At 31.7% G+C, this 18,605-nt stretch overlaps 1 protein-coding gene across 3 annotated transcripts in view; it reads left to right on the top strand.

The window, feature by feature from the left end:
• LOC118195728 (nuclear pore complex protein Nup107-like) overlaps positions 1 to 18,605 on the top strand; it is a 140,179-nt gene that overhangs the window by 26,937 nt on the left and 94,637 nt on the right. For all 3 annotated transcript variants that reach the window (XM_035367051.2, XM_035367052.2, XM_085826001.1), the window contains 2 exons: positions 7,000 to 7,091; positions 12,649 to 12,713. In XM_035367051.2, the coding sequence (XP_035222942.1) occupies positions 7,000 to 7,091; positions 12,649 to 12,713 (157 nt within the window). The remainder of the gene's footprint in view (positions 1 to 6,999; positions 7,092 to 12,648; positions 12,714 to 18,605) is intronic.

Below are 18,605 nucleotides of genomic sequence, written 5' to 3'. Positions count from 1 at the left end.
ATACATGTGTTATTTCTGTTTTAAGACTATATATATATCATATCATTCTTGCATTTAGTATTATCATAATATAGCTCTTAACTCTACATTTTTTCAACATAGGTCCTGGTACATCATTGGTCTCCCAGTTTTTAATTATTAGCCTGGAAAATATTTCCCACCAATAAATGAAATTTATTGAATTCATGAAACCTAAATTCTAATTCCATTCCCCACACCTTAGTGATTTTTCAGTGTAATTTCTTTTACTAAATTTGGTATTAATGCAATACCATGCAATTTATTGATTTTTTGCAGATAAAAGTTACTTATCAGGCACAAGTTGGTGACTTTTGCAACTTTTTTTTAAAAATATTTTTGATGTGGTGATACTTAATCTGTAGCCTGCAAATATTATCAACATATAAAAAAATATGTTTTAGTGATTTAAAATGCATGTTTTGATTATTAAATAAAGATTATATGATACATTAAAAAATAAAACAAATTTTTCTTAAAATTCTTCTGTAATTTTTTTCATGCCGTTCTCTTTATGTATCTAGTGATCCGTTTTTGCTTAAAAAAAATCTGAAAGCTGCACAAACTCAGCATTGGGCACAGTCTACTGCCAAATGAACCTCATCATTGCTTCCTTTAACCGTTCAGGACCAGTGTAGCGTATACGCAGCGCAAGGATTCTACTCCTACCAGCCCAGCATCCTATATACATGACGCAATGATTCTGCTCTTACTGGCCCAGCGTCGCGTATACGTAACATTAAAATGGAACGATTTATTTGAATTTTTAAAAGCTGCACAGTTTATAAAAGCAGTGGATGGAGCTAATTGGTAGTTGTTTTCACATGGGCTGATTCATACGGCATTTGACCTTCATGCACTGGCATTAGTTTCTGTTTTGTGCTTCAGGTTTTGATAGATTTATTGAAATAAACAAACTGGGAATCACAGCTCTTTATAAGTGCGCCTGTGAATTGAATTAAAGAGGCACAGGCGTTTCTGTTTATTTCGTTAAGATTTCCCTTTTTTTTTTTTTTTTTCTATTTATTTTGAAACTTAATATAAGCTTTCTTGGTTAATTAAAAAGTAACATTACAATAGTATTGTAGAAGGGGAAAGACTATCAGCTTTCTCGACGCATAATTGTCTTATTGGCTCGCATTTCTCAGGAAAGAGCCAGGGTTTTTGGTTTTTTTATTCGATTTACTAGGTCATTATATAATGCCTTGAATGGTCATCGTGTTGTGCCATATTTAAGAGAATTCGCTATCAATGGGATATCACCTAATTTTAGGGCCATAGTTCTTTAAACGGTAAAACAGCACAATATGAATATAAAATAGGGTATTTATGAATGAGAATTAAACAGTATAAACACAGCTTAAAATCGTAATACTAATAAATTATGAACGAATCAGGGAAAAATGGGCCTACCTAACTTCGGGGCAGTCCTTATATTCCAATATATTTCTTGGCCAATCAATGTAATCCAAAATCGAATTTCGATTTGTCCAAAATCAGAAGAATAATCAAGTATCATGCGACATCATTCACATATGTCGCCCAGCTTGAAGAATATTAAATTGTCATAAAGGCACGTCTTGCCTTTGTTAGCTTTCTGAACATCTTTAGTGATTGCTGGTGTCTAGGGTTCGATTAACGCATGCACAAAAAGCACAGTTGAGCCCCCAAAATGTGGGGAAAGACAGCGACCATAGTTGATAACACACGTTTATTACTATTCACAAACATAGATTACATTAGGATTACAATTAATGATATAATATACAAGCGATTGAGCGACGTCTGCTCCGCTCGCCCGCTAGTCCTCGTCTTCTCCCGAAGGCGGGAAACACATGCTGACGCAATGCATACATCACACAGTAGGGAATTAGGGAATATTATGACGTAACATTTCCCACACATATAATGCAATTATATATTATGTATATATTAACGTGATCAGTAATGGATATTCCGCCAGTGGGGGTTTTTCCTTGATTGCTTTTCGGTTATTGTGGACGCTATTTTCAATTTAGAAAAATAGGAAGTTTTCTAATATAAACCTGATGTCACACAGGGTTTGAGGAGGAAATATTTCTTAGTGTCTTTTGAAGAAGTTTTGGGACATGTGTTGGGGTTATGTTCAGTTTCATCCCCTTAGCCATGGCTAAGAGACCTTACTTAAAAACTTACAAATTTGTGCAAAATCACTGGACACTCCACCTTTTCGTCTAACTGGAAGACAGTTTCCGAAAATTTACGTTGACGGAAAAGGTAATGAAGGTAGAAGAAGATGCGTTGTTTGCGCTAAAACCCAAATAAAAGCGAAAGCAAACAACATATTTTGAGTGAAAAATATGCAATGTAGAATTGGTGTCGATCCTTGTTTTGAATTATTTCACACACACAGCAGAATTTTTAAATTGGAATTTAATTACCTACAGTTTGTAGTTTAGTTTTTTTCTAAAACTTTTTTTAAAAAAGTTTAGTTGTTTAGTTGTTGTTTTAGTTTTTTGTTTAGTTTTGTTTGTTTGTTTAGTTTGTTTAGTTTTTTTCCTTTAAATTTCGTATTTGTGCTTTTTTAATGTTTATAGTATTTATTTCTGTGTGTATAGTTATGGTTTTAGTATTTAGCCTTTTTAATTTATTTCTATTAATGTGATATTCTTTATATTAATACACATTAAAAATATGTACATTAAATATGCAACTTCAAAAATTGAAGTGAAAAATGTTGATTTTATATGATTTGTTTTATAAAATTAGGTTTAACTGCTGACAATGTGCTTGCCGATGACGACAATCAATTTCAGCGGGCCCGGTCCCATGACTGCACTTCGTTCTCCCGGCGCTTGTCCTTAAGGGGTTAATGATTTGCTGAAAAAATCTTGTATCCCTGCACAAATTTTACCACAGTTTTTTCATTTATTAGCAAATTCTAAAAGTGCACATTTTAAATTTGAGTTTAAAGTAGGGAGAAAAAATATTTTGTCTACAAAAACCATTGGAACTTGGAATGCAACAAAAATAATGCATACAAAAATGGCAGTACGGCTTGATTAAATGTTTGCATGATTGAGCATGGTTGATGCGTGCATAATGATGCATTTTTTTTTTTGGCGACCTTCTGCTAAGTTAATGCGAGAAGGCTATATTTTATCTGAATTATCTTGGGTATTTGTAGAATTTTTTGATTTAAATAATGTTTATCAGCTAATATTTGTATTTAATTTTGTTTGACATCTATACATGATATATTACTGTCTTTAACTAAATGGTAGTGTGTACTATAATTATTATTTTTATCATATTTAAAAGTGCTTTTGTAAATAAAAGTTTTCTTTTCTTAGTCAGTATATGCACATTGATTGTTAATTTTATTTTCATTTTATTTACAACTACTTTGATAAGTAAAAGAACATAAAATTTAAAATATTTAGATAACCATTAATATATTTTACATTAGAATCAGAAACACCTATGGCCCAAATCTGCAGCCTTTAAGTCTTAGGAGAAATGCATGTTTAGGGAAGTACTACAATAAGCTCTCTAGTCTTCGCCTCCAGAATCGTACCTCGAAATTTTTAGGGTGATGGAGCAATAACCAGAGGCTCAAACATGACAGTTCCTTTGGACAAGTTGTTTCTGACCACCTTATCGCCAGTTCTATAGATCATCACAGCTTATCTCAGATTATCGACCCCTCTGAAGGTCTCGATGGGTTTACTTCCATGTTAACCTTTCTGTCCAAGTTAGCAAACAGATGGAATTGCCATGTTACTTCAAACATTACTACAAAAATATGTACATTAAATATGCAACTTCAAAAATTGAAGTGTTGATTGAAGTGAAAAATGTTGATTTTATACGATTTGTTTTATAAAATTAGGTTTAACTGCTGACAATGTGCTTGCCGGTGACGACAATCCATTTCAGCAGGCCTGGTCCCATGACTGCACTTCGTTCTCCCGCCGCTTGTCCTTAATGGGTTAATGATTTGCTGAAAAAATCTTCTATCGCATGATTTAGTTATGAGCATGAAATAATTAATAATCTTGAAGTAATTAATAATGTCTCTATAGATGCTGTTCACATGTATACGGACGGCAGTAAACTTGTTAATGCCAGTTCTGACAGTGGCATTTATATTAGATTTCAGGAAAGAAGAAATCCAGACTTCTGCTCGGTATTTCGAAGCGAGTTTATTGCAATTCTAGAGGGTTTGGACTCCATCATGTGGCTTCCTCAGTTAAAAGATATCTGGATATTTTCGGATAGTAGAAGTGCCGTCCAGAACTTGGCTGATTGGCATAATGTGAGGGATAGGATGGATACGATTGAATAAAAAAGATAATTGATTTAACCGCCCAGGAATCACATCAGTTTTCAAGTGCAGACATCCTCAGGAAACTAAAACAACTTTCCCTTTCTCATCGGATCCAGTTTCGGTGGATTCTGTCCCATGTTGGCGTTGCTGGAAATGAAATTGCGGACAGCTGTGTTAGAGCTGGTGCTAGTGAGACCACGCCTGCCACTCCTCTTACTTATAAGGAACTGTTTTCTAAATAATAAGGCCATTTGGATGGTCCCACCAGTGCATCCATGGTATCAGAGTAAATGCCCTTGTGGCTTCTTGGTTCAGAGCAGCAATATATGAGATCAAACTGCACTTAATAGATTCCTTAGTGGCCATCTGTTATCAATGACTTTTGTCGGTGGTAATAAACACTTCGAAATATGCACTAGGTGTTCTCCCACACAGGCCTCTTCTGGCCACATCTTTTCTTGTCTGGGGCTTACCAAGCAGGACCTGATTCAAGATCCCCTTTTTGTACTGGACTCTTTCAGGGTGAATGAACTCATGGACCTGATCTAGCTCTGCTGGTCATGGGGATGAGACACAACAATAACACATTAGAATCACAAATAACTTGAAATTATTTTCAAAATTGAAGTTGAAAAATTGCTTTCTTAAACTTTAATGGAATTTTCTGAGAAGAAGAAGGAGAGGAGAAAATTGAAAAATGCATTTTATAAATTGGTGATAACTGCTTCTTTTCTTACATTTTGGCTTACAAAAGATATAGGAATGATCTGTTTTTGTAAAGTGAGAGAAACTTTTACATCATACTGAATTATTTAATTAAAGCTTTATCAAGCATTTCCTCATTTCTGTTTTGAATGTAAAATTTAAATTTGTATCTTCCTTCTCTTGATAAAAATTTATACATGCTATGCATTAATGCAGTCTCCTTGATATTTGCCTTGTAATGAAAGTTTAATTCTTTAAATTGAATTCGAGGGTACCATTTTTGGTTATTTTCTATATTTAATATTACTAACTTTAAAAAACTCTTAGTTCCTAAAACATAGCCTTTTTTTTTTTTCATTTTTATTAAAATTAGTTTCCTTTTACTGCTTGTGTATATTTCAAACATCTTCATCTTGAAAATATAAAATCAATTAATATTCTAGGTGTAAGTAATGAAAGGTGTGACTTGTCAGTATTTGCTGAATTCATCCACACTGCTGTCAGCAGTGTAGATGAATTCAGCAAATATTCCTTGTTTGTAGTGAGATCTATGAACTGTAAACACTGTAAACATTTTATTTCAACCATGCTCATTAACCTTTTTATGACGGCGCACCTTTGTTTAAGACACTCGTGCGGGATGGAAGAGAATCGAAGGCAGTTACCGTACAGGACGGAGGTTTTGCATCGCTAAGCCTAATTTTATAACAAAAATCAGACAAAAAGTTTCGCTTCTAGCATCGTAATTTTTGGTATCATTTTAGATTATTACTTGAGCTCTTATATATGTTAAAATTAGCCCTTAAAACATTTTTTCTTTATTTTGCATGAAAATATACTTAAAAAATTGCTTATCTTTTAAAATAATTTTCGAAAGCGCTATTCAAATTATTCCAAAGTTTTAATTGATAAAATCCATCAATAAAGTTTAAAATTAATAAAAAAAACACAATAAAGACTATTTACAGTAAGAAGTAACAAAATTTAAAATAAAAACGAGTGTGGTAAATTTCGAAGCACAGAGAAGTATCACTTTGTAACTCTTAGAAAAAGTAGTGCCTTTCCACCATAATAGACTGGAGGTGAGGCTTTCCTAAATAAAAAAAGAAGGAACGGAAATATATCTGAAGGCAATGCAAAACGTAAAAAAACTCTACACAGTAACCCTAAAAGACCATACATAGTAGAATAAAAAAAGGAATTGGATATAAGTCTATACGAGAATGTTTTCATTAGCACGCAGCGATTTAAAGAGCCCACCTCTGTTTACGATTTCCCTCCGCCCCCCACCCCAACCCTCGAACAGCTGATGAGTAAAATACCAAAGTCAAGTAGAATATATCAAACTCAAGGTCAGGAACCTAAAACTGTGTTCATTTCAAAAGTAATAAACCCAGGATGCCATCTAGTGGCCTTCAGAAAAACGTTCCACCTTAAAATGCATATACGCATCACCCGTCCTCTGAATGCGATCTTTACTGATGCATGGATGTTACACCTGGCTGTAAGAGACGTTCTTAGGGAATGCGTATATGGGACGCCCGTCCTGAAAGGGTTAAGAGGCAGTTACTTTTTTTCTAATAATTTGTACTTACTTCAGCAAGTTCAGAGTCTGTAAACTGTTTTCAAAGACAGATTGTTTGTTTTGAAATATTCAGTTAACTTCCCACTTTCATCACTACTTCTGTATGATAGACAACTTTCCAATGCAAGATTTCTTTTAAGTGATACTTCAACTGCCTAAGAAAGTGTTTTGATGTTATGAATACTAAAATGAAGCCCTGAAACATGGGAAAATGTAAAATTTCACCAGGAGGCAAATAAATTGTAATGAAACTTATTGGTATAAATCTTAGCAATAATACTAATTTTAAAAAGTTTTTTTTGATTTAATTAACTTTTTTAATGTATTTAACATTACAGCATAGTTTTCGAACACACTTATGCTTTTTCTGATGTTATTTCAGATGCTGATTTTTTATATGAAGAATTTCTTGATTTTTTTCTGAGTTACGCAGGAGAGCATGAGATTTTTAATCTTTTGCTAAATTATGAAGAGGTAAGAATTATATTTGTATTATGGTGAGTAAAGCTATAATTACTCATTATGCACTTAAATCTCTTTTCATTTCTTTATTAAATCATATACCTACATAGCGTGTTTACACATTTTTGGAACAATTTTAATAAAGGATTTAAGGAAAAAAAAAAAAGGTTTGGAATAAAAGTTTGCAGCAACATTCCAATTCTGTAATTCAAAAATATTGTACAGTGCAAGGTATTAGAATTTCTGGGTGCAAACTAAGCAACATTTTTAATTTAATAGGGGCAAACTGCTAATTGGAAAAATGTCATGACTTCTACATGGAAAGAAGATTCCAGACGAATACTCGAAAAAGTACATATTGTTTTTAACGTTTCTAGAGTTAAATCATTATTAACAGGAGAAGATCCTCTGATGCAAAAATCAGTTGCAAAAGCAACAATAAGTAAAATGATAAATCAAGATTTACAATTTAAAAAAGCTAAAAAAGATGATATTCACTAACTTTTGCTGAGGCATATGGCTGAACACAGAACAATTTGTGTAAAACTATTTAGCAAGAAATAAATAGAAATAGATTGTGACGCTTGATGAAACATGGGTTATCCAAAATGATTGCAATAAAAAAAAAGGTCTATTTATGATCGAAAATGAAATATATATATATGTGATATTTGCAGTAGATCAGCATTGGAAGTCGGTCGCGAACACTTAGCCGACAGGACACTTAACCGACACCAGTCAGCCGACAAGACATTTAGCCGACAGGGCACTTAGCCGACATGGACACTTAGCCGACAGGACATTTTGCTGACAGGGACGCTTAACCGACAGGTCATTTAGCCGACAAGACACTCAGCCAACAAGGACACTTTGCCGACAGGACATTTAGCCGACACGGACAGTTAGCCGACAGGACATTTCGCTGACACAGAGAGTTAGCCGTCAAGACATTTAGCTACGGGACACTAAACTGTCAACACATGTAGTTGACAGGACACAAAGCCTACAGTAACGTTTAGCTGACACGTACCCAGTAATTATTTAAACTTACTATCAATTACAAAAGTTCTCGACTTTCCATAAGTTCAATATTTAAGTTATTTTTTCACTATTAGTAAAATTCATTTTTCGATTCTTAAAGATCTCATATATACTTTTAATTATTGTGTTAATTTATAATTGTTTGATATGTATCCGTGGACCTTATAAGAAATAGACCAACCCAAATGGGTTTTCTCCCTTGCCTTGGCGTATTGCCGGCTGTCACCTTGACCACATCCGGAGGAGTAGGAACGACTTGCAGAAACTTAACAATAGTTGGCTATTGCAGCGTGTGTAATTTTCAAGAAAAAGGCTGGTGATAGCACCTCATTTAACAAATTAGAATTTTTAGGTATTCTTATTTTTGAAACTGAGATTGATTTTTAAAAAATTTAGCGTGTTTATCAAGCATAATTAATGTTCTAAATAATTATAAAGCTGTTGCATGCTTTCAGGTCTGGATGTTTTTTAGCTTTTCCTATGCTGTAAGGAAATTTGTATCTCCTTCTTTTAAAAAATAATATTTTAAATCTGAACTAATAGAAAAATTCAAACAAACAATTTTCTCTTACAATTTTTATGCTTTTTATTGGTGTAAATAAGTAAAAAATACTAAAATCGAAAAAATGGATTTTTGAAAGTTTTTGCTTAAAATTCTTATTTGTACTGCTTTTTAAAAATTATATCTGAATATTATAGCATAATATTCTACAAAGAAGTTTTATTTCAATAATATTTCATAATACATCATAGTGATTAACACTTTAACAATAATTTTTATGCATTTATTCTAATGTTAAAAATTGTATTTAACTGTAATAATTAATTGTGCTAGTATTTTATAGTGATTATTTTTTTAATATATGTCTAGTTCTGCATAAATTTTCTTATTTATTGTTAATTTATTTTATTAATGTCCAAAGGGGCGGCAGCTCAGAAAAGCTATTAGTTTCGAAACGGCATTTTGCTTTGTTTCACTATAAATGTCCGTTTCACTTTGCAAATTGTTGCCATCAAATATTATCGCCCTGTATTATATTTAAAGAAATTAAATAATGAAGAATCTGCATAAATGCATGTATGTTTCTCTCGCACTGTGAAAAAAACAACAGAATTTAGAACCATAAAATTTTGAATAACGTAAGCCTCCACCTTAACATGGACACCTGGATGGGATAATTTCGAATAAATTTTAATCCATTTCATATTTTGGTACTTTAACGAAGTTTTGATTAACGAACTCAATGAGTTCAAAGCAAGCAATGGCAACCCTGTGCAGAAAATAACAGCGCGGAATTTATAAATTTTTATCTCCAGCGCGGAAATTCTTAGATATGTCATTTTCAAATGTTTTGTGATATTGTTCTTGAATTAAATTTAATGTGGTTTACTTGAGAAGAACATGATGTTTAAAAAATAAAGGTAAAACACAAAACATTAATAAAATGCCTGTTTGGGCGTAATATAAAATCTGAAAGCTTTTAGATTTTATTTATTTTATTTGTTTTAATTTCTTTGTTTGAATAGTTTTTAATTCTTCCAGAGTTTATGTTTTTTTTCCTCATTACACTCAAAAAAGTTTATGCTCCGAATTTTATGAATTACTAAAATAAATAATCATCTTTTAATGTTAATAATTAATGATCATAAATAAATGATTGTCTTGTTATGTTATAATAATTTTTAAACACTACTGCCTGAAAATGCTCATAAAATCAAAGAAAAGGATCAGATCTTGTTTAATTCTACCTTATTTGTTTCAAAGCATCATATGCTATCAATATTATTTAATTTTACTTTATTTATACACAAAAATAAGTTCATAAGTTTTGCGTTTAGAATTTTTACCATTTTACTAAAGTAAAGAAATTTATACAAGAATTACGCTTGAAAAAAGTGCGCAAAATGCAGTAAAAAGTTCTTTTATGAGATGTATTAAATCTTGTTTGCAAAAACTGTGACTGTCATAATCTCATCACTATACAACATTTAATAATTAAAAACAGTTATGTGATACAAACGCCATAAGTTTCTGTGTTAAAGTAAGCCAGATCGACCTTACTCTTTCTTGCGGACATGTGGGTGTTAGTCTATCTCTTATAAGGTCCATGTATGTATCGTGCTGTTTGGTGTATATTCGCGAAATTGATAAAGCGCTGAAATTTCTCGTCAGAGAATATGAATGAAATTTCAAAAGGAAAAAAGAATTTTTTTAGCTAAGTACGGCGGTCACTTAATTACATTTTAACGTGAGATCTTCAAAAATTATCCATAAAACTTCTTCATTTAATCAACTGGGTTCTTCTGAACACTTTCATATCATTAATAATTTTTCTTGTTTACTTAATGATATTAATTTTTCAATGTCGCTCTTCCAAATGCTTTCAAATTTTTAATACCTTTATGTTTCATTACTATTTTACACATCATGTTACATTCTTTCCCTTACTAAATCGTTTGGCTCCTCCCACTAATGAAATTTCCTTTCCCTGTCATGAAAAATCTGAATAATGCAATAAAAATTATTGTTATTCTTGAATTATACTTTTTTATAGAAACATATGGTGGTAAGGGTTAGTTTAGCAAATATATTTTATTTTGTTATTAAAAACAATTAAAAAAAAGTGAATTTTTAAGACAAGTAAAGGTATAAATTATTTGTGACCTCTATAATTTGCAGTTCATGCCACCATTCTTGAGATAAAAATTCTGTAACATTTTATTGACCACGCCTCTCGCTTAAAATACTTACTTAGGTTAATGTTTATAGCCCTAAACTAGTGCATAATGATTAATTTAGAAGTAAAATTTAAAAAAGTAAAATTTAAAGGTTTTGTTTTATTCATTTTCGAGAAATTTCAGCGCTTTCTCAATTTGGCCAATGTACACCAAACAGCACGATACATATCAAACAATGCTAAATTAACACAATAATTAATAGCACATATGAGATCTTTAAAAATCGAAAAATGAATTTTACTGATAGATGAAAAAAATTACTTAAATATTGAACTTATGGAGTAGTCGAGAAATTTTGTAATTGATAGTTTAAACAATTTTTGGGTACGTGTCAGTTAAACGTCGGCTTAGTAACCTGTTGACTAAATGTCTTGACAGGTAAGTGTACCGTAGCTAAATGTCCTGACAGCTAACTCTCTGTGTCAGCCAAATGTCATGTCGGCTAACTAACTGTCTGTGTCAGCTAAATGTCCTGTCAGCTAACTGTCCGCGTCGGCTAACTGTCTGTGTCGGCTAAGTGTCCTTGTCGGCTAACTGTCTGTGTCGGCTAAATGACCTGTCGGCTAAGTATCTGTGTCGGCTAAATGTCCTGTAGGCTAAGTGTCCGTGTCGGTTAAATGTCCTGTTGGTTAAGTGTCCTGTCGGCTAAGTGGTTGTCATCTAAGTGTCACGGACCCATTGGAAGTGATGAAGCATAGCAATCTGTTCACCTCAGAGTCCGGGTGTGGTCGTTACATAGTGGGAAGGCAGTTGAATTGAGGGCACAAAAGAATTTCAATTTTTAAAACTTCATACCTTTTTTCACTTAAAATTGCAGATCATTTTTCTTTCAGGTTCTCTAAAAACTACATATCCAATAATGATTTAAATGAAAATAAGTTAAAATTAAGCTTTCGATATCATAAATATTCTAACAAAGCGAAGAAGGGACAGAGCAGCGCAAGGTTTTATGGCAACAGTGGCAGGGAGCAGTCTGACGAAAAATGGCGTGAACTCTTCATTTATAGTAGCTGTTACATAACATGCCTGGTGTAGGGGAAAGATCCTGAAATTGCGGAAAATTAATTAGAGGTTTCCTGTTTGCGCAAAGCCATCATATTTTTTATATTATATATATATATATATATAAGCCTGGTTCTGTCAGTGCAAAGAAAGTTTTACAATGGGTTTATGATTGTTTCTGGATTCTCTTACAGTGAGAAATTTAAAATTAGTAATGTGTGAAAAAATCTTAAAATCAACTCAACGTAATATTGAAAAAGTTTTACATCAAATATTTACAGAAGAAACTCCATTTATTTATTCCAACGATTTTCAAAGAGTTAAGCTTCATCAAGGCGAAGCAACAGGTCATACTACAAAAAGTACCACTGTCTACCTTGAAAAAAGGAAGACTGATACAGGTATTGCATATATACTTTTTCAGTGTGTTCTTGTGAAGTCTTGATGTTTCACCTATGCCCTATTGTGCCTCTGGTCTGTTTAAAAGAGTTTTTTCTATGTGCAAGCCTAGCATAATTGATGGACTCTGGAGAGTAGTGGAAGTGGATAGAAATTAATACCTATAGAAATTTTGTGAATTGCCCAAATATCATGGAAACCATAATGCCAAATTATTATAGTCCAAGGGGGAACTACGAGATCAAACTTTTAAAAGAATACTCTAAATTTTAAATATTGATTAAAGTGTCCCGGAATCATTCTGAAAATGTGTAAATGCTTTTTGTATAATAGTACTTTTATTATTAATAACCTGACATATTATGTTATTATTCTATGATAATTTTAGCTGTGTTGTAAAGGCATTGAGAAATTACAAGAAATACTTGTGAAAAGAACTTCAGTAGAAACTAAGTAAGTGATTTTATCTGAATTTGAAAAAAAGTGTTTGATATCCATTCAAGATTTAATTACCCGTACATGGGAATTGTTGATTAGAACTTTTTTTTAAAATGTGCAATGTTTAGATATTCCAATTATGTACCATTGTGTATAAAAGCAACTTCCAAATAGTATAGGTTTATCGACTTATCAGTGCCGTTTTATCACAAATTTTTCTTTTCCTTTTTTATAGGCAATTCAGGGTTCCTACAGTCCTTAAAAGTCCTTAGATTTTTTGCAATCGATTTTTGGTCCTTAAAAGTTCTTAATTTTGGCCAAAATCAGCAGACGGTCCTTAATTTTAATCATCTGAAATTTCTGTCTGTTTTTACGACTGCCATTTTGAGTGTGAATTAGCATTTTAGGGAATATTTTTGGCGATTAACTGACGTATCTTTTGAATGGGTTCATGGGTTATAATTTGTTTCTATTTCTAATATAAGAGTGAGGGGATACTCGAGTTTCTAAGCAAAAAGTGAAACATAAGCATAGCAAAATTCGTTTTTATCTAATAAAGAGCCCTTAAACAACTTTTCGTTTTTGGGGATGTGAATTCTTTTATTAAACGGCTCTAAATTTGGCTACTTATCAATATTTTGGCGATTTTAAGATCAGCTTTTATAGAAAATTTTTAATTCTGAGATCTGAGAATTTTTTGACGACTTTTTTATTTAAAACATCGTAACATTGAGAAATTTCATTAAAATAAAGGTAATATATTAAAATTATATTTAAAAAATAACATTAAGGAAAAAATTTTATTTTTCCGCTGTCATATTATAAAGTTTCATTTTGGCAACATGGCCCACCAGCGGCCGAGCGGTAAAGTCACTGAACACTGGTAGTTCGGTCCGAGGTTCGAATCCCGCAAACGGGCTGGCTGCATGGATGTTTTCGTGGTTTTTTCCCCATGTGTAACGTGTATATAAGCCAGTTTCCCTTAGAAAGTCCTCCATGAAGGCATGCATCTCCTTAGGCAGATAGCCCTCGAGGCTTTGCCGTAATTAATTAACCTAACCTAGCCTAACCTAACCATTTTGGCAACTTATTATACAATATTTTGAATCTGAAAAATTAACAAGGTATAATACTATAAAGCACAATTTACGAAACAGCTCTTAGCAAAAGCAAAATTAGCTATGTAATTAATTCAAAATGCCTTCTTTTTAATTTTTTCATAGTAAGAGTTTTTTCCATGAATTGTCTCATTTAGAATTTTTAGAATATGCATCAGTTTTTCTCTATAAAATTAATTTTGCACTTTTTCCCTTCCCCTTTTTTTTTCCAAACAATTTCTGTTACAAATCAATGTTACAAAATTGGTAGGGATAATTTTTTTTTTTGGATTTTAGACATTGCAGCTTGGAAAGTTTAGAAAGATTTGAAGGCAAGATTTATAGAAGATTCGAGAAATATGTGACAAAATGAAAATGTCTCCGTGGTATCAACACGTAATTGATGTATTTTACAGAAAGTTTGCAATGAATTTCTTACTTTTTGGAGAACGTCTGGAAGAACAATGAAAACATAATATTTTAATGTTTTACTTCTGGTACTAGAATCTTAACATGTTTATCTTCCCTTTATTTTCTCTACTTTTCACTAGCTTGAAGCATGGAAAATATCAAAAATGCTTCTAATCTTATCACATGGGCAGGCATTATAGAAAGGGATTTTTGTATTAATAAAGAAATTGAAAACTTACAATTTAAAAGATTAATCTGATATGTCTTAATGCAAGTTACTCATAGCTGGCACTAGGCATTTTCCCGCTTGATGCAATCTCTGTGGATTCTAAATTCTGTTGCCTAGTGCCATTCTAAATGCATCCAATGCCAGCTTTAAATTCTAAAAGTTTTGCCATTTATAGATTTTGTTGTTCGGTGTGTCATTCAATTCTAAAAATTCTGCCACATCAGCTCTGTAACTGGTCTTTACCATATATATTTCATATTTCTTTTGAATATTCTTATTACTAAAAAATTAAATTAGCCGCTTTTTCTGTACATTCTAAATGCATTTAGTGTTTTCTAAAATAACAGAAATACTTAATTAAATCATAAAATTATAAAATGAAAAGGAAACATGTTGAAGAATGAAACTAAATACATAAAGAAAATTATTCTTCAAAGATATGTGCAGTTATTATTATATAAATTACCCAATTATTTATGATTTCAGCCTTTACTATAATTTCCCATTTCTATTTCCTCATATGATAGAGTTACTGAGCCAACCCTCTGAGTGGTCAGGGTTTTCACTAAGAAAGCACAAATTTCCCAAAACTACTATGAGAACAAATTATGTTTTTGATTTTAATGTAAAAATTCTCCTGGTATTACATACCTGGATTTGTGTACTTTTGATATATTGCCTTAATTTCTTTGACATATTTTAATATGCACGTATATATACATTCTTAAAGATATCAAAAAATATTCTAAGCCGTATATATACGGCCTTGCCGCTTAGAGGGTTAAATTAAAACTAAATTGTATAATCTTTGACCACTAGTCCACATTTTTAGTTTGAATTTGACTGTTCTTGTTTAATTATGTCACCATGAGCTGTAACTGATTTTGTTAGCATCAGAACATGCCTTTATATTTTAAGTTCTTTTTTAAATAAGAGGCTTATTTAAACCTTTGTCTGATATTACAGTTACTTTCAGACATAGCGATAATATACTTCACGTCTGTCGAGGGGTTTGGACTATTTAACTTTTACCAGATCAAATAAACCCTCATAGGTACATTGTGGACAAGTTGATAAGTTAGGAGATAAAGCACACAGAAACTAGCAAGAGCATTGGTTTTTGCATATTGAGACAAATCTCTAATTGTTAGAAAAGATGCTTAAAGAGAAGGAAATCGATATAAACTAGCCAAAATGTCTGTGAAGGCTTCAAATTAAAATGTATATTTTGCTATAACAAAAATAAATATTTTGTTGAGTGTTGTTGTTGCAAAACATAAATGTTTTGTAGCTTTTAATGTGTAATTATCCTAATACCATTTAAGAATCAATGCCGTAAATTACATGTATTTTAAACTGTGAAATGATATTAGATTTTTATTTTGATAACAAATATTGTTAAAAAATAAAATTTAATAGTGGTCATGTAAATCCATAATGACTAAGGTTATTAACCTACCTAATTTAATTATTGAACTGTTTATGCTTAAAAATTTTCTCTACATGTTAAAGCGAGTTATTGCCTTTGGTCAGGCCCACTAGCGGCCGAGCAGTAAAGACGCTGAACACTGGTAGTTCGGTCCGAGGTTCGAATTCCGCGAACAGGCTGGCTGCATGGGCGTTTTCGTGGTTTTCCCCATGTGTAATGTGTAAATGAGCAAGTTTCCCTTAGAAAGTCCTCCACGAAGGCATCCCTCCCTTTAGGCAGATAGTCCTTGTGTGCTTCGCCATAAATAATCCAATCCACTGTGGTCACAAGATAAAATACAAAAATGTAAAAATTCAAGTAAAATGTATTCTTTGCATCTAGTGAGACTTAAAATAATACAAAACAACTTATCACCTCTGATGCTTTAATGGATTATTGGAACCTTAAAGTATATTAACTGGGTTACAACCCCTGGAACTCTACACAAAATTACGACGCTAACTGCATCAAAAAGAGCCTGACTGACTTTCAACACTTGCCAACTGTGCCTACATCAGGCCTTTCAGGTTTGTTCGAATCAGCAGGTCTCTCTCTAGATTAGTAGTAGCGGTCACAACATTCAGTCTTTTATTACGAATCATGCTGATTATGATCTTACTTCTTATTTTAACTTATGCTGTTTGACAAAATCTACCTGCTATTTACGAAACCAAGTAAACTGACCAAGTATGTGACAAAATGAGGCATAAAAAAAAATCAACATAAAGCTACTGTTAGTAAAACTTAAATGTCACTTATCTTCTTTCAAATATGTCCAACTATTATAAGTGTAAAATATTTAATGCTACTTGATAAATTGCATAAAGTTTATTTTATTCTCAAACTCATTAATAATTATGTTAATTAATTCATGTTTAGTAATGATGCATACTACTTAGGGATCGATTTTATTTTTAGGATGGATTTACAAAAGTAAAATTCAGACATAGATAATACTTTTAATTGAATTTATACAGTTCCCAATTGCTCATAGGTCCTTAATTTTTTTCATTAATGGTCCTTAAAAGTACTTAATTTCCGTGTGCAGAAATGTGTACGAACCCTGGCAGTTGTGTTTTACATAGATGGTTTGTGATAATAATTTTTTCTGTCCTTCTACGATGAATAATTTTCTTAGACTGTCTGTTAATCTGCCTCTTGTTAATTGGGAGTTGATTGCATTTAAATTCTGCTCAGATCAGTTTTAAATTTTGGTTTTACTGATATTCAGTTTTGAGCACAAGTATTAAACACTTTTTTAGCTGCAGAGGGCTATTAGTGTCAAAACACGACTTTGCATTGTCAACTGTAATTACTTTGTTTCAGTCTGTTGCTATCCAGTGGAATGTAAGATATTATCTTTCAAATTTAATATGTCTGTTATTATAAACTAAGCTGTTTAAAAGCTGTTGGGAAACTTTCATTCCCCATTGTGAATATGAAGAGATGAAAAGCCCAGTGCTATATATAATACCACAGTAAATGTGTGACGAACTGTATATTCCGATCTGCTTATCTGGGTTGTATGTTGTGCTCATTATCGATGTGGCCAGTATCTATGAATCTCTCCAGCATGGTGGGATGATTTGTTATCAAACAAAAGATTAGGAATAGAAATCTAGCAGTGTGTCCTGGATCAGCATTTATATAAAGCATTGCATTGAACTGCAGCCAAATACGTGCTGACCTAAATGAATTGCAGAGTAGACTCTACTGACATAGTGCAGCAATTCATACCAATCAATTTAATCGCATATTATCAATCTTATGTTTTTTCCTCGCATATCATGGGTTGACATACCCTGTTCATCTGTTTTTATAAAGCTCAAGGAAAGCATCCATTAATATCCTTTTATTTCACTTAGTTCATGTATGCTTCTTTGGTAGGCAACCATGTTTTCTACTGTGCATTACTCTCAACAAACAACAAAAGCACTAAAGTTTTTAGAGATACTATTTTTTTACTATTAATCTGCTTGTTTTAAATAAAAGTGCAATTAGTTAATGATTTATCTAATTAAAACAGTAAATATATTTATGGAATTACCATATATATTTTTCATTTTTCAAACATTTTCTTTTTATGCAGAATATATATAATCTCATGTTAGAGCAAAATGCATGTTTTTTTTTTTTTTTTTTTTTTTTTTTTTTTTTTTTTTTATGTTTTGTTATTCCGCCCGGGCTCTCTTTATTGATAATCGTTACTAATAAACTGTATTAGACATTAAAAGAGAATTTTTGTTGACCATTAAAATTTGAACCCTTTAAGATTTTTATTTAAAAGTACTTTATGTGAAAGCTTTTCTTGTCTATTCAGTATAAAATAGTATGAAAATTACAAAATTAAGTTAGTCAACAACATAAAATTTAGAATATCCGATTAAATAGTAATATATTTCACATGAGTATCATGTTATAAATAGTACAATAACCTAAGTACATATTATAAATTGAATTGAAGTCCATTTAGAGACTTGAATAATGTAATAATAATAATACATTTATTTACATTTGTCTAATCATTTGCACTGAATTCAATTTGTTTTGCTTTAATTCTGAAAACTGGGCAAAACAGTTAATTTGTATGTAAGCTTTTTTTTTTTTTTTTTTTTTTCTGTCTTGTCTGAAATTTGAAAACCTAATTTTGCCAAAAATGGCCACTTCCTCTGTGGTGAGAGATCATTCTTTTTTACTAAGTA

Source organism: Stegodyphus dumicola, chromosome 10 (assembly GCF_044657685.1).
Source record: "Stegodyphus dumicola isolate Sdum_Otavi_A_Nest chromosome 10, ASM4465768v1".
Lineage (NCBI taxonomy): Eukaryota > Metazoa > Arthropoda > Arachnida > Araneae > Eresidae > Stegodyphus > Stegodyphus dumicola.
The sequence above is the reverse complement of the archived record's forward strand: the minus strand, read 5'-3'. Positions and strand labels throughout refer to the sequence as shown.